The sequence below is a fragment of the Spinacia oleracea genome, chromosome 2 (assembly GCF_020520425.1).
Source record: "Spinacia oleracea cultivar Varoflay chromosome 2, BTI_SOV_V1, whole genome shotgun sequence".
Taxonomy (NCBI): Eukaryota; Viridiplantae; Streptophyta; class Magnoliopsida; order Caryophyllales; family Amaranthaceae; genus Spinacia; species Spinacia oleracea.
The window spans coordinates 68,445,564-68,461,583 of NC_079488.1; the positions used below are offsets into that span (position 1 = coordinate 68,445,564).

General features: G+C 38.7%; 1 protein-coding gene and 1 non-coding gene across 2 annotated transcripts; one reads left to right on the forward strand and one right to left on the reverse strand.

The window, feature by feature from the left end:
* Positions 1-1,806: 1,806 nt before the first annotated feature.
* LOC110775517 (mitochondrial import inner membrane translocase subunit TIM17-1-like) lies at positions 1,807-3,080 on the reverse strand. Its single transcript, XM_021980118.2, has one exon. The coding sequence runs from the start codon at positions 2,856-2,858 to the stop codon at positions 2,328-2,330; it is 531 nt and encodes a 176-aa protein (XP_021835810.2). The 5' UTR covers positions 2,859-3,080; the 3' UTR covers positions 1,807-2,327.
* A 10,821-nt stretch (positions 3,081-13,901) lies between these two features.
* Positions 13,902-14,008, forward strand: LOC130468266 (small nucleolar RNA R71). Its single transcript, XR_008928678.1, has one exon. It is a non-coding gene; the product is annotated as a small nucleolar RNA R71 (small nucleolar RNA).
* The last annotated feature ends 2,012 nt before the right edge of the window (positions 14,009-16,020 follow it).

The following is a 16,020-nucleotide window of genomic DNA, read 5'->3' on the forward strand; positions in this document are numbered from 1 at the left end:
ACCACCACAGACCACAGACCAGTTTCCTCCACCGCAACTGCTGCTGGATCGGAACCGCTGCCGCTGCAGCCACCAACACTGATTCGCGGTACTGTATTTGTTAAGGAGGGAGGAGAAGCGACATCCGGATACTTGATCGGAGGAAGGAGGAGCGACATAAGGATTCGCTGGATAATTGATCGGAGCAACGGTGCTCAGCACCGACACCGGAAAAATCAGTCGCTTGAACACCGACGAATGGAAATCTGGTTTGATTTTGCGACATTGTTCGATTTCGCGATTGAAATCGTTTTTTATTTTTGAATTGAGAAAATCGATTGATTTTAAAATCGAAGAATCAATTGATTTCATAATCGAAGAAAATCGAAATAGATTGATTTTATAATCGAAGAAATCGAAATCGATTGAATTCGAAGAACCTTACCGAAATTTGTGATCGAATTGCTTTTAGAATCGAAGAATCAATTGAATTGAAGAGAGAGAAAGAGCGCCGGAACCACCGCCATCAACATTTTTGGTTTGATTCCTGATTCGCGAACCACAACCACCGGCGAATGATAAGGCTTTGGGCACACTTTCGTGTATCAAGTCTCTCTCTATTAGTCATGCTGACAATATTAAGAGTGACGCATTTATCCTTCATAGATTGAGTTTTTGCAATCAGAAAGGAGTGGGAGCACCCCTTGTTTCTAGACTCCCATCCAACTTTATGTAAAATGTTTACACGTGATTTATAATGATAATAATAATAATAATAATAATAATTGTATTTTAAATAACGAATAATAAAAATGATAACAATATTAATAAATAATAAAAATATGCTTACACTAATAATGATGATAATAATAATAATGACAATATTAAGAACAAAAATAACTATATTAATTAAAAAGTTATAATAACAAAGAAAATAACAAATTATATTAATATGAAAATATTAATAACATAAACAAAGTTGAACTATAACATGTTCTTTTGAACTAAACTGGAATTATTAGACTTGAACTGAACTAATCTTAAATTAAGAAAAAAATATCTAAAAGAAAGGGCTGAAACATACAAATTTAACCAAGAGTCCAACAGTAATTAACTTAAGAGTATGTTTATCAAACACCAAAAAAACAGAGGTTGTTTTTTCGGATATCAGATATGTGTGGCAACACACATATCAGCTAAAAGACAAATAGCTAAAAGACAAAAAATGAAGTACCATTTATGTTAAAAAAGTACCATTCTGTAAAAAAAAAGTACCATTCAGTTAAAAAAAGTACCATTTTTGTTTAAAAAAGTACCATTTAATTTCTTTTTTGTCATTTTTCTTATTTTGTCTTTTGTTATGATATGCATTTGTCCACAAATATCTGATATCCGAAAATACTTCCTAAAAAAAACACCAATTTTTGGTGTTCAAGAGAGAAAATTGAATAAAATACAATAAAATAGTAAGAGAGATGAGAGAGAAAGGAAGAGAGAGAGAGAGAGTGAAACCATTTAAGAATTGGTGTTAATGAACACCAAAATACTTGACATGTGACATAAAATGCAAAGTGACATTTTAGAGATGGTGTTTGATAAATGTTGTTAAATATTGTTGGTATTGGGTACGTTTGGTGTTTGGGAGAGAGATAATATAAAATATTATATTTTATTGAGTTAAGTCCAAACCTTTGGTGTTTGATAAACATGCTCTATGGTCACATGCAACTTTTGGCGAACTCCCAAATAATACTTTTAAATAAGACATCGTATGACTATGTTATTTGTTTTTTATTTCCAGGTAAATTACAAAGAAAGTAAAATAAAAAACTTGTGTAAATAATGTTAACTAATAAAACAGAGAAAGTATAATTAAGTAATAATTTAAATAAATAAATAAATTCAGCTACATCAAAATTTGATTAATTATAGGCAAATTTGTCAAAAACTACCTTATAAAATATGATTTTTGCGAAAAACTACCTTATAAAAAAAATGTTGTAATAAACTACCTTATAAAAATGTTATGTTGTTAGATACTACCTTTGGCTAGATTATGAGCATTAATTCAAAATTACGACGTTAATTTTACTAGGTGCATATTACGCGACATCTAACGGGAAAGACGTAATTAAATGGCACGTGACATATATATGGTAAAGTCAATCCCGGAATTTCGATGAAACGTTCGTAATTCGGGAAAATGTAGTTTCTTACAACATAAATTTTTTATAAGGTAGTTAATTGCAACATTTTTTTTATAAGGTAGTTTTTTACAAATAATTAAATTTATAAGGTAGTTTTGGACAAATTTGCCTTAATTATAACTAATATGCTTTGTTAAAGACTTAATTTTGTTTTTCGTTGATGCTTAATTGAGTTGAACTCAAAAATAGGCGTAGGTCGTCGGGTAACGCACCGGCGGGCTCCTGTTGTACGATTTGTACCGGAACCCCCTGGGCCGTAGATTTGAACCGGTTAGCCATCACAATCTGAACCCCTTCTACAAGCCCGATGAGCCACCCGGTAAAAAGTGCCGCCCTGACAGTAGGACCGGGCCCTTTGCGAAGAGTGAGAATCCCGGAAGCTGCAGCCCCCCCGATAATGGTGTTCCAAGGGTCCTCCTTGGCACGGAGGTGAGCAGCAGCACACTCTGAAGCGCCGAAGAGAGAACACCAAACAGCCCAAGAACCCGCGGTAGCTGGAGAACGCATACGGATGTTCTGGAGGCCTCCGGTGATACGGGAGCCTCTTGGCATGGAAGCTATACCCTTGTAGAAGTGGTACGGTGTGCTGGCTAGTGCGCCGATGGAAAAACCGGTGCCGGCTTCTTTGGCGATTCTGTAGGTGAAAGTGGGTGGTGGATCATAGGCTGCCATGATGATCAAACTCTACAATTCCAGACAAAAAATATTATTCGAAAAGAAGGTTTAAGGGAGGTTTTGCGGAGGTTTGAGGGATTTATAGTAAGTTTTGGTACTAATCAAATAAGGACTTGTTTCTTCACTTTCTTGCTGCGCAGGAAACCTACTCTCCTTCGGTTTCCTGTTTTTCATGGATTCATTCTATTTCATGTTCAGAATATGATTCGGGGGTTTTTTTTAGAGACTCCAAAACATGATTTTATTACATGAAAATTCATGTTTTTGTCATTATACAAATCTAATCTAAATCTAAACTAGTATGACCCGTACGTGTTAATGACACAAATTTACCACCGTTTAAATTCAATAATATTTCATATATTGTTTCAGGATTTTCAAGATCATCACATAATGAGATGTATCGTGCCATTGGTATGTACTCCAAGGTAATAAGTGCGGAATTGTGAGAATTTTTTAGGCACAATTTTTCAATGTACGATTTCAAACATTAATGTCTTCAGTTATGGGAATTTTTTTAATGAAAAGTTGATATTTAAAATATTTATTAAATCGAGTCTAATTAATAAGACCCACATGTATATGTTTTTTGCTTAACTATAAATCACAGAAGAAAGTCAAAGAAGTTTGTGTGAATGGTGTCAAAAACCACGTTGTGTCATCTAATAAGAAACGGATAAAGTATTTCATTTCAGTTTTGTTTTACTGTGCGTACTAGATTACAATGCAATCTATACTAATATATTAAAAGACGTTTAATGTCATGCGCTCTCCTCCTTTAGTTCAACACATGTCATTTTATGTCATTCACATATATTCCAAAATCCCAATATTAGAAAAACATTACACATGTATAGTTTATACAAGATTCGAACCCAAAATTAGAAACATATGTATAGTATATATAAGATTCAAACCCAAGACCACTTGATTCAAATGCTGATGACTTATACACTTGGATATGTCATGCTACATGTTATTTCTTTGCAAATGAAATATAATAAGTGGTGATAAAATCAATAACTTAATAAGAGTAGGAGTTATTTATGATTATTTTTTGCAAAAAGGCATAAATTAATGTTATCCAAGTAATGAATCGGGACATTATCCAAGTATGTTGGTTGATTTATGAAGGAAACTTTTTTTTGGTACCAATTATCATTTGTTTACGTGACATTTCATTGTTTAAGAGGTAATTTTTTATACCTTTGATTGATTGTGTATATTAAGTATTATAAATAAATTAGTCTATATTTTATTGAAAGAGTATCTATATCTTCTTTGTTTATTAAATTGAGATTATAACAGGAGACAAACTATCTAAACAACAATAATGTTTTTCTCTCATAGTGTAGCCATATCTTACATGTTTTTATTATGAATAGATCGAAAGGGGTATTGCTCATGAAGGGTTAATATTTTCTATTACGTATTATGATTGTTAATCGAATTGATGTATTCAGTAAATATTACTTTGATTTTCCCTATACTTTTATATATTTTTTTTTGAGGGAAAAGATTAGTGCATGCATTAATTTAAGGATAAAGTGTCCATAAGTACATACGGCGAAATCTCACCAGGACAGTGATTCACCCAAACTTGTTCTAAACCAAGAGGCACTAATCTAGCTAGATGGTGGGCAACAAAGTTTCCATCTCTCCTAACATGAGACCAATGAATAAAATCAAAATCATTACATATACTAAAAAAATCCCCCATTAGAGAGTCGAGGTCAGTGAAAAAGATAGCTCCTTTGGAAAGTCTATTAATAACAATTTGACAGTCTGACTCCAGGATCAAGCTCTTTATTCCGTATCTCCGAGCCAATTGCACCGCGAAGATAATTGCTTTGCACTCTGCAATCTCACTCGGCCATCCTCCTCTAATCCTCCTGCATCCAGCAAACAATACCTTCCCTTCCTTCGTGCGCGCCATTGTTCCCAAGCCCACCCAGCCATCGTTGCCTATATTGGCATCGCAATTTACCTTCACCACATCATCAGGGGAGAAAATCCATTTTTGGGACTCCGCTTCTGGTTGGGACCCTTACATCCATACACCTTGGTGCTGTATTTGTCATGATCTTCAACTAGCCTGCGGACACGATCGATTATGACCATATGCGGGGTGTCCTTGTTGTTGAACACCTTGTCATTCCTCCTTGTCCAGATGTACCACAAGAGCGCAGCACGTACCTCTCTGCTTGAGGGCTGTTGGCTTTGTCTTCCATGCCTCAATCAGATCCTTGGCGTCCTCGAACCCATTAGCACTCACCAAATCCTCACATTTGCAAGCAACCCATAGATCGCAGACTGTAGGGCATTCGAACAAGGCATGCGAGACTGTTTCTGCCTTCTCATTGCACCACGGACACAAGTCACTATCCATCAAGTGTCTCCTCTTCAAAAGAGAGCGAACTGGTAGTGACCCGGTACACACCCGCCAAATAAACAATCTAACCTTGGGTGTCGTTGGAAGTTTCCATATATCAACCCATGACTGATGAAACCCGTCGAAGTTGCAAGACTTTCCGATCATATATGCTGCTTTCACCGAATACTTACCATCATAGGAGTATGCCCAAGTACGGCAGTCAGGTGGGGCACGTAAGCTCAATGGTATTGCCATTATGCAGTTCAGGTCTGTCTCATTAAAATTGGCTTGGATTAAGTCATAGTTCCATTCCAACTTCTCATGATCGATTAAATCACTTACCATCTGCAACCCATCAACTCTTGGAGATTGAATTCGACTTCCATGCTCGTCTGCCACCCAAGAGTCCTCCCAAATATCAATACTACACCCATTGCCAACCCTCCAAATGAGACCCTCTTTCACTAGGGCCTTGGACCCCCATATGCCCCGCCAGGAGAAGCTCCCCGAATAGCCCAAATAAGAGGACAGAAAATCCCCATTAGGATAGTATTTGGCCCGCATAACTCTACCGAACAACGACTCAGGGCAAGAGATTAATCTCCAGGCTTGGCGACCCAACAGAGCCTCGTTGAAAATTGCCATGTCCCGAAAACCCAGCCCTCCTAGACATTTGGGCGAGCACATCGACTCCCAGCTTTGCCAAAGAACTTTCCGATGAGAACCGGAGTGGCCCCACCAAAAATTCGAAGTCATGGATCGAATTGCATCAATAACCCCAAGGGGAATTTTATACACCCCCATAATGTAGGTCGGTATCGCCTGGATTACTGATTTGATCAAAATCTCCTTTCCGGCTCTTGATAAAAGTTTCTCCTTCCATCCTTGAAGCTTTTTTCAAACTCAATCTTTTAAAGCCGCGAAAATCGACTTCTTAGACCGGCCAAGAATAGTTGGGATCCCTAGGTACTTCTCATGCTCATCAACAAACCTCATCTTCAAAAAATCCACCAACTCCTCCCGTTTTGCCAGACACACACATTTGCTAAAGGAGACCTCCGATTTATCATAATTAATTTTTTACCTGGATGCTGCTTCGTAATCGTTGAGTAAATCAACTATTTTAGAGCATTCCTCTCGGTTGGCCCTAGTAAATAGTAAACTATCATCTGCAAAAAATAGATGGGAAATAAGGGGGCCATTTCTACTAGCACGGGCCCATGTAATGCTCCATCGTTCACTGCCTTCGAAATCAACCCTGAGAATGCATCTGCAATCATGATACTTTTATATATATAGTTTCCTAAACTTTGAAGATTGAATTCGTGATTTTGATTGTAGTTTTTAGGAGGTAAATATTATCTAGGTTGTTAATCATTTACATTTTTGTTCTTCATTTAATTATATACTTTCCTATTGTTTCCTTGCTAATAATGATTTTTCTTTCCAAAATTGTGGTGTCAGGACAAAAAATTCCCCAAACAATTATGTTAGGTTGAACTTTTTATTACATGTGATATGTTATCCGTGAAAATTCTTTGTTTTTTTTTAATTTTTTTTATTAATTACATTTCCTAATTTATCCGGTGAATGGGAGTTGTTGGATTGAGGTTTGGGAGCCTCTCATTCAACATCACTTTAATAATATAGATATCAATATAAAAAAGGAACTTTTGGAGAGTATAGAGAGCGTCACATAGGTAAATGAATACTTGCTACGATTTTTAATACTCGCAACGTTTGTTACTTTCACATATGTCAGTGCACAACTTTGATAATTAATATCTTTAATTCTCTTTAAGCAAAAATTACAAAGTTGATATTTTGGAATTACACATTGAGACGAATCGAACAAGATCTTACATGATTATATTTTATCTTTGTTATGTGTGCCTCGAATCTTCCTTGAAGGATGTTAGGGTGTTATAGTGGAAGGTCTGACTTCAAATGGACATATCTCATTATCTACTTATTAGATTGAGTTGATTCAAGTTGGAGGTTAAAGTTTGGCTCAATAGCTTTCCAACGCCTGGTCATAAGCTCATTTTGGATGAGAAATGAGGGAGTTATGACTGTTTTACGAGAAGCTGTCATGCAGCAGGGGAAGTTCGGCCGAACCTGCTGGAGGTTCGGCCGAACCTACTGGAAGTTCGGCCGAACTCTTAGGTGGTTCGGCCGAACCTGAAGTCAGTAGCTTTGATTTTTGAGGTTCGCCCGAACTTTGGGTAAGTTCGGCCGAACCTGACCTTGGTTCGGCCGATCCCTTTAAAGGTTCGACCGAACTCTGCGGGTAAACTGTTTTCTTCTCCGCAAGGTTCAATCGACGTGGCCTTTTCTTGTCCCTTAGATTGGTTTGATGTCTAACACTATAAATACCAAATGTAATGAGATTTTCAGAATTAAGAGAGAGAACACAAGTGAGGTTGAAACCCTAGATCTAAGAATTCTCTCCTCTTCACCTTTGAGAATTCCTCTTTGTAATCCTTTCTCCATTGAAGAGTAATACAAGCTCCAAACCCTCCCCCATGGTGGATGTAGCTCATTGAAGATGAACCACATTAAATCTTTGTGTGTGTTTTAATTTCTTTAATTATTTCTTCTCATTATTCAAACATCAAATTGTCATACAAATCAACATTCAAGCCTAAAAGGTCCTTCATTCTTAACAATTGGTATCAAGAGCTAAGGTTGTGTTTGGGTTGTTTGTTTGATTTCTTGGGGAGTATTGAATAATCATGTCGACAATGAAGTTGGATATTGAGAAGTTTGATAGGTCAATTAACTTTGGCCTTTGGAAATTGAAAATGAAAGCTATTTTGATACAAAATGGTGTGCACAAGGCTCTTGAAGGGAAGGATAAGAAACCCACTACCATGTCGGAAGAGAAGTGGGAGGAGATTGATTTGAAGGCTTTGTCGGCTATACAACTTTGCCTCTCGAATGAAGTATTGAGGGAAGTTGCTGACAGGCTAAAGTCGTATCACCTAATCCAAAATAACCTAAGGTCCACTAACTAGGTAGCAAGGGAAGTCAGGATCGAATCCACAGGGAAACAGGCGTTCTTTCTACTATCAATTAATTAATCTAGACTATTGTGAACAAGAGTTGGTTGGTGGTTTGTATGCTAAGACTACGAACGATAATTAAACAAGAATGAATCAATATATTAAGGAATCTAGGGTATAGTTTCCCCAACAAATAAATAATCCAGGACATTGAACAATCACGATAATCAACAAGGTAATTAATTAGACTAGCATGCTCTCTCAAGTCGATACTAATCATAGACTTAGAATTAACGGGCTCTCGCTACGTATTAACTCTAATTCCACCTATTGGCACAAGCCTAAACATCAAATTGCATCTCTCGAATCTTAATTTGATATTGCATAACTACCACAATTAAACCTGCACAAATCTAATTGTATAGTGAAATAAACCAATCAATAGGAATCAATTACAATGCCAACAATCATAATCATTCAATCATCCCTTCATATTATACATGGATCCCCAACCCCAGAAATTAAACTACTCAAGCATGTTGACAATAAATAAAGAAATAATCATAATTGAAAGCATTATTAAAGCAAGACAATGAATTGAAATAAGAAATAATACCTATTTGAAGAACAAAGGGAAGTGAAAGCTTGAATTTTTATTGAGAATTAAACTAAGTGTTTTTGCATAAACTAGAGAGAAAACTAGGCTAAGGAAAATAATACTAAGGTTCAATACTAGAAAATAAGATGTCCCCTAAAAATAATTAAAGCTTGTTTATATAGTTTACCAAAATAAAGCCTAAAAAACGGGAGTAAATGCGCGAAAAACTGCTGGAGGTTGGCGTCGCCCGATCGGGCGATCCACTCGATAGTCGGCCCGATCAGGAGAAATTCCGCCCGATCGGGCGGTTGCAAAATGCCCAGAACAGCGCCCAGAATGACCGCCCGACCCGGATCGGGCGAAGCCCGCACGATCGGGCGCGTGTTGAAACTGCACGATCCTCTATCTTCAAAACGTCATATCTCCTTCGTTATTCGTCAAAATTAGTCGAGTGACCACTTGTTGGAAGTCTATTGAAGTCTAGAATCCAACCCAATTGGAATTACATCATTTGGAGTTGTAGAACTTGAGTTATGCTTAAAATAGTGGACTATAGTCATTTTTGTACTTCCTTCGTTATTCGCTTTGCTTCAAAACTCTTCAAACTTAATGTTTGTGCTCTCGAAAGTACATAATCTCTTGTATTGATTCAAATGAGTAGGAAATGCACAAAAATATGCTAATTCCTACAATGATGAACCTGGAACTACAAACACATTACAAGGAGCACATTAGTACTAAAAATCGCTCCGAAGAGCTCATTTGAGATCAAAAAGTACTAAGGGACGGGGGTAAAAACTCTATATAAAACACACATATCAAACTCCCCCAAGCTAGATCCTTGCTTGTCCCTAAGCAAGAAAATCATCGATGAATACAAGACCAACTTCACCCCCACCATATTTCAAAATGAAAAACATAATTCAAGGCAAAATCTAACGAGCATGCATCAATGTCAACCAATCAAATCCACCCAACCACAAATCCTTCCTAACAATCGTCACACAAAGCGAACCACAAGTGCACAATGGAAGACTAGTGCTCACACACTCATCACTCATTTATGTGGCGGGTAAAAGATGTACCCGTTCGCTCTCCTCCCAACATATAAGTGAACAATGCCCCCCCAAACTCACAACACTCGTGTGTCTAGAAAAACATACACTCAACCTAGTAGTCGACTTGAAATGTGTCATGTCATAACTTGCATTGATAAACAACTATTTTCACATAAGTACGACTCTATGCGCAAAGGTCGGAAGGTCTTTAAAGCTTGTAATGTTAGGCTTAGGTAAGGGTGCGGTAAATTTGGGTATAATGTGAGCTTTAAAGCCTTGGCTTTGGGGAGCATAAATCCTAAAAATAACCGTGATCACTCAACATAATGACCATAATCCCCCACTCAACACATGACAAAACAACAAATAGCCAACACCATACTTTCTTGCCTTTTTTCACAATTGTAACTAATCACTCATAAGGATATGAATTTGCAGAACTTGATTGAAACAACACTTTAAACTTTTTATGAGAGTAATAGATTTTTCTCTTTCTTTTCTTTTTCAATCTCTCTTTTTTTTTCTTTCTTTTTTAGCAACCTTCACATTTGTTTTGTTCTTTCATCTCTTTTCATTTTCAACTCATTTTCAACAACAAACATGATAAGATGAACTCCATTTTCAATACCCACTTTGTGCTCAAAATGTAGCACACTACAACTCCCTCACCTCACTACTATTAGCTCCCCCAAGCTAGGCTTGGGACTAGTAACCAATGGGGTTTTTCATGGGCTTGTAATATGGTTAATCACCGAATAAAAGGGCACAAGCAACAACATGGGTAGAAAAGGAGGGGACAAATGTATCTAATTTCATCTGAAGGCTACCTAAATAGAAAAATGCCTTCGCCCTCCACAATGTGCATGTATATGAGTCATAAAACACTACTAATAGTTGCAAATCAATACTCAAAATCAATGACACACCAGGAAGCTATCACACATCCTAACCAAATCAACTAGTCAAGCACCAAGTCCACAAATAGTTAGTCGGAGTTGACTCATGTTAAAGCATCAAAGCAATCGAATATCAAATCATGGCTAACACATCTACATTGCCCATCATCAAATACCAAGAATCAAAACAATTTTCGTTCAAGGGGCGCAGGGAAGCATGATATTGTATTCATCGGAACGTATTTTTGTATTTTTTTTCCAAAGCAATAAACTACTCTAGAAAACATTAAACACACCAAAATAAACACACAAAAATAAGTAAATGCAAAAATAAAAGGAAAAACATACCTAATATGTACAAGTGAGTGAAACACCCCCCCAAGCTAAATCAAACAATGTCATCATTGGCTCAAGGGGTATCATGAGGAAAGTGAGCAACCCGTGGCTTATTTGTCGCTGATTCGCAAATCGCCCGATCGGGCAGCAGACCGCCCGATCGGGCAGCAGATCGCCCGATCGGGCAATTTTCGAACCTTTTCGTTGAATCTGTGCGCGCCCGATCGGGCGCACCTCCCCCGATCCGGATCGGGCGAAATGCAATGCCTTGTTTTATTGACTTTTCTCAACCCAGAATCCTTCCTTGACCTTTCTACGACGTCATCATCAACTGCTCGATTGGGCGAAATTCCGCCCGATCGGGCATTTCACTCGCCTTTTGTGTCGATCGGGCCACTTTCGCTCGGTCGGGCGATTTCCCAAATTTTTCTTTGTATCGACACGCGCCCAATCGGGCGCTCTTCTCCCGATCCGGGTCGGGCGAAATGCAAGCTGCTCCGTTTGGCTTTGATTCAACTTTTTCGAGCTTGGGGCCTTAGACCTGCATAACATTAAACACCAAAACCGTAAAATACACTCATCTCACCTCTCCAATACCAAGGACTACACTGAATCACACACTTGATCAAAAATTATACTAAAACACACAAAACGAAAGCATAAAGTACACTACGGAAAGCAATAAATGGATAGTTAAGTACTCATCCCCTATTAGATTGGTGTAATGTCCCCATTACACAATCTCAGTTTATGCACAGACAACGAAAGGAAGGGGATGAGAGCCACGACAACTCATCGAATGGGAGCACCAAAGATGGTGCCATCTGGTGTCAAATCAATTGCCTTGGATGAGCTATGTGGCGCGGGGGGTGACAGACCACGACCCCGATCATGAGTGCGATGCCCACGATTCACCGAACTTTCGGCCTTTCGGGTCTCAGCATCATCAAATCGTGCTTCCCTTCGAACCCATGCAGAAGAGTTCATACTCCGATTACCTCCACCTGCAAAACAATTTGAAACATGCTCTTTTTCCGAAGGATTGTTGGAGTTAGTATGAGTCAATTTAGTATTAAAATAATCATTAGAAACATTGACTCCAAAACATGACTCCTCTACCATAGGGCTCTTAGCAACATGGGTTAAATTGAAAGTAACCTTGTCATCCCCCACATTTAAGGTCAGCTTGCCATTCTTGACATCTATAATTGCCCCCGCAGTGTGTAGGAAAGGTCGACCTAAAATAATAGGGATCTGCCTGTCCTCTTCCATGTCCAACACAACAAAATCAACAGGGATAAAAAATTTACCTACTCTAACAGGCACATCTTCTAGAACACCTAGGGGGTATTTTATCGATCGATCGGCCACTTGCAGAGTTATGTTGGTAACTTTTAAATCACCCATGTTCAATTTAGTACAGACAGACAAGGGCATGACACTAACACTGGCACCTAAATCACATAAGGCTTTGTCAATAAAAAGGTTGCCAATATTACACGGGATAGAGAAACTCCCGGGGTCCTTCAACTTCGATGGAGACTTATTTTCTAGTAAGGCACTGCACTCTTCAGTAAATGCAACAGTCTCCACCTCACTAAATGCTCTCTTCCTAGTCAAGATGTCTTTCATGTATTTAGCATATGCAGGTACTTGAGTAATTAATTTAGTGAAAAGGACCGTTACCTGCAGATTCTTTACCACTTCTAAGAACTTACCAAACTGCTTGTCTAGCTTGTTCTTTAGCTGACGATGAGGGAAGGGAAGTTTGATAGGTGGAACTTGTATCTCAACTTTCTTCTCAACCCTTGTGTCAGCTTCCTTCTCTTTGACCACCTTCTCACTTTCTCTTGGCACAACACCACTTACAGATACTTCAACCCCTTCCTTTATAGTCATAGGTGGCCCATCATACTCATATCCACTCCGCAAAGTGACAGCATTTACAGACTCTCTGGTCACAGGCTGTGAAGGAAGTTGACCCTTGGATCTCTCTACGAGAGTAGTAGCCATTTGTGCCAACTGTTTATCCATGATCTTGTTATGAGCAGTGAGGGCATCGATTTTGGCATCCTTTTCGCTCAGAGACTTCTGCAATTCTAACATCATATTCCGCATCTCAACAAGCATGGGATCAGGCTGTGTGGGTTGAGGCTGTGGAGGAAAGTCAGGTGGTCCACTAGGCTGCGGGTTGTAGTTACTTCGCGGTTGGTAGGGCTGCTGTGGTAGTGGTTGGTAAGGTTGTTGTGGTGGTGGAGGGTGTTGAATCTGGTGGGGGTTCTGAACATTAGTACTCCTATATGATAATAGGGGGTTGTTTTTATACCCCTCATTGTATGAGTTGGAGTACGGATTGTTCTGCTTGTAGGCCTGGAATGCATTGCATTGTTCAATAGAGCTCCTACATTCCGGTGTATAATGACCTTGCATCCCACAACTATTACAGACATTGGCCAACTGAGCACTCATTGCGGCGACACTAGCTTGTTGGGTGGCTTGGGAAGATGCGTTTTGCATATTATCCAGCTTGTGATGTAGGGCAGTTAGCTAAGCAGTAAGCTGTTCAATAGAGTTCATCTCATGCTTAACACCACGATCGGCAAAACCTCTAGGGTTCCCATATTGGGCACTATGGATGGCTATCTCCTCAATCACCTCTAAAGCTCTAGGCACCTCCAGTTGCATAAATCTCCCACTGGCAGCTGAATCCAAAAGACACCTAGACTCATTACCCAGACCATTATAGAACTGCTGACCCAGGAACCAGTCCTCCAAACCATGGTGTGGGCACTCTCTTTGCAAGTCCTTGAATCTTTCCCAAACCTCGAACAAACTCTCATCTGCTTGTTGAGAGATACCTAATATTTGTTCCCTTAGACGAGCTGTCTTCTCAGGTGGGAAATATTTAACATAGAATGCAAGGGCCAGAGAATTCCAATCGGTGATTTTCATAGCTGCGCGGTTGAGACTATTAATCCATAGCTTTGCCTTCCCACTCAATGAAAATGGAAAGAGTATCTCCATAGTCTGCTCCGGTGTTAAATTCTTCTGCCTTATGGTGGCACAATACTGAATGAAAGACTGAATATGGAGATTAGGCTCTTTACCCTTTTCCCCACCGAATTGGTGTCTCTCGATCATGTTTATCAGCTGTGGTTCGATCTTGAAATTCTCGACCGCAATGGAAGGCATGATTGCTTTGGGAAGCATAGACAGACTTGGTTTAGAATAGTCTGTAAGCCTTGGCACAAGTGGGGGTGGCGGTGGTGGTGCTTGGTCACCCATCTCTGAATCTGTATGGAATAGATTGCTAATCAGATAGTCGGATTCAGAGTCAGAATAGTCTCTCAACTGTTTAACGAATCTACGCCGTCTACGAAAGGTCCGTTCAGGTTCAGGATCGAACGAAGTCAGATCGCTGGTATGGACAGTCCTAGGCATAAACAAGCAAAAACTAGAAAACAGTCGTGAGATCCGGTCTCAAGGAACGGGAGTCCCTTGAGAAGTAACAAACAATAATCTAGAAAAACAATTAATAACAGAAAATAAAATCGTTTCCCCGGCAACTGCGCCAAATTTTGACAGGCTAAAGTCGTATCACCTAATAAAAAATAACCTAAGGTCCACTAGCTAGGTAGCAAGGGAAGTCAGGATCGAATCCACAGGGAAACAGGCGTTCTTTCTACTATCAATTAATTAATCTAGACTATTGTGAACAAGAGTTGGTTGGTGGTTTGTATGCTAAGACTACGAACGATAATTAAACAAGAATGAATCAATATATTAAGGAATCTAGGGTACAGTTTCCCCAACAAATAAATAATCCAGGACATTGAACAATCACGATAATCAACAAGGTAATTAATTAGACTAGCATGCTCTCTCAAGTCGATACTAATCATAGACTTAGAATTAACGGGCTCTCGCTACGTATTAACTCTAATTCCACCTATTGGCACAAGCCTAAACATCAAATTGCATCTCTCGAATCTTAATTTGATATTGCATAACTACCACAATTAAACCTGCACAAATCTAATTGTATAGTGAAATAAACCAATCAATAGGAATCAATTACAATGCCAACAATCATAATCATTCAATCATCCCTTCATATTATACATGGATCCCCAACCCCAGAAATTAAACTACTCAAGCATGTTGACAATAAATAAAGAAATAATCATAATTGAAAGCATTATTAAAGCAAGACAATGAATTGAAATAAGAAATAATACCTATTTGAAGAACAAAGGGAAGTGAAAGCTTGAATTTTTATTGAGAATTAAACTAAGTGTTTTTGCATAAACTAGAGAGAAAACTAGGCTAAGGAAAATAATACTAAGGTTCAATACTAGAAAATAAGATGTCCCCTAAAAATAATTAAAGCTTGTTTATATAGTTTACCAAAATAAAGCCTAAAAAACGGGAGTAAATGCGCGAAAAACTGCTGGAGGTTGGCGTCGCCCGATCGGGCGATCCACTCGATAGTCGGCCCGATCGGGAGAAATTCCGCCCGATAGGGCGGTTGCAAAATGCCCAGAACAGCGCCCAGAATGACCGCCCGACCCGGATCGGGCGAAGCCCGCACGATCGGGCGCGTGTTGAAACTGCACGATCCTCTATCTTCAAAACGTCATATCTCCTTCGTTATTCGTCAAATTTAGTCGAGTGACCACTTGTTGGAAGTCTATTGAAGTCTAGAATCCAACCCAATTGGAATTACATCATTTGGAGTTGTAGAACTTGAGTTATGCTTAAAATAGTGGACTATAGTCATTTTTGTACTTCCTTCGTTATTCGCTTTGCTTCAAAACTCTTCAAACTTAATGTTTGTGCTCTCGAAAGTACATAATCTCTTGTATTGATTCAAATGAGTAGGAAATGCACAA

Bases quoted from the DNA above. Each gene is read 5' to 3' on its own strand.
- LOC110775517 (XM_021980118.2), bottom strand. From the start codon at position 2,858: ATGGCAGCCTATGATCCACCACCCACTTTCACCTACAGAATCGCCAAA.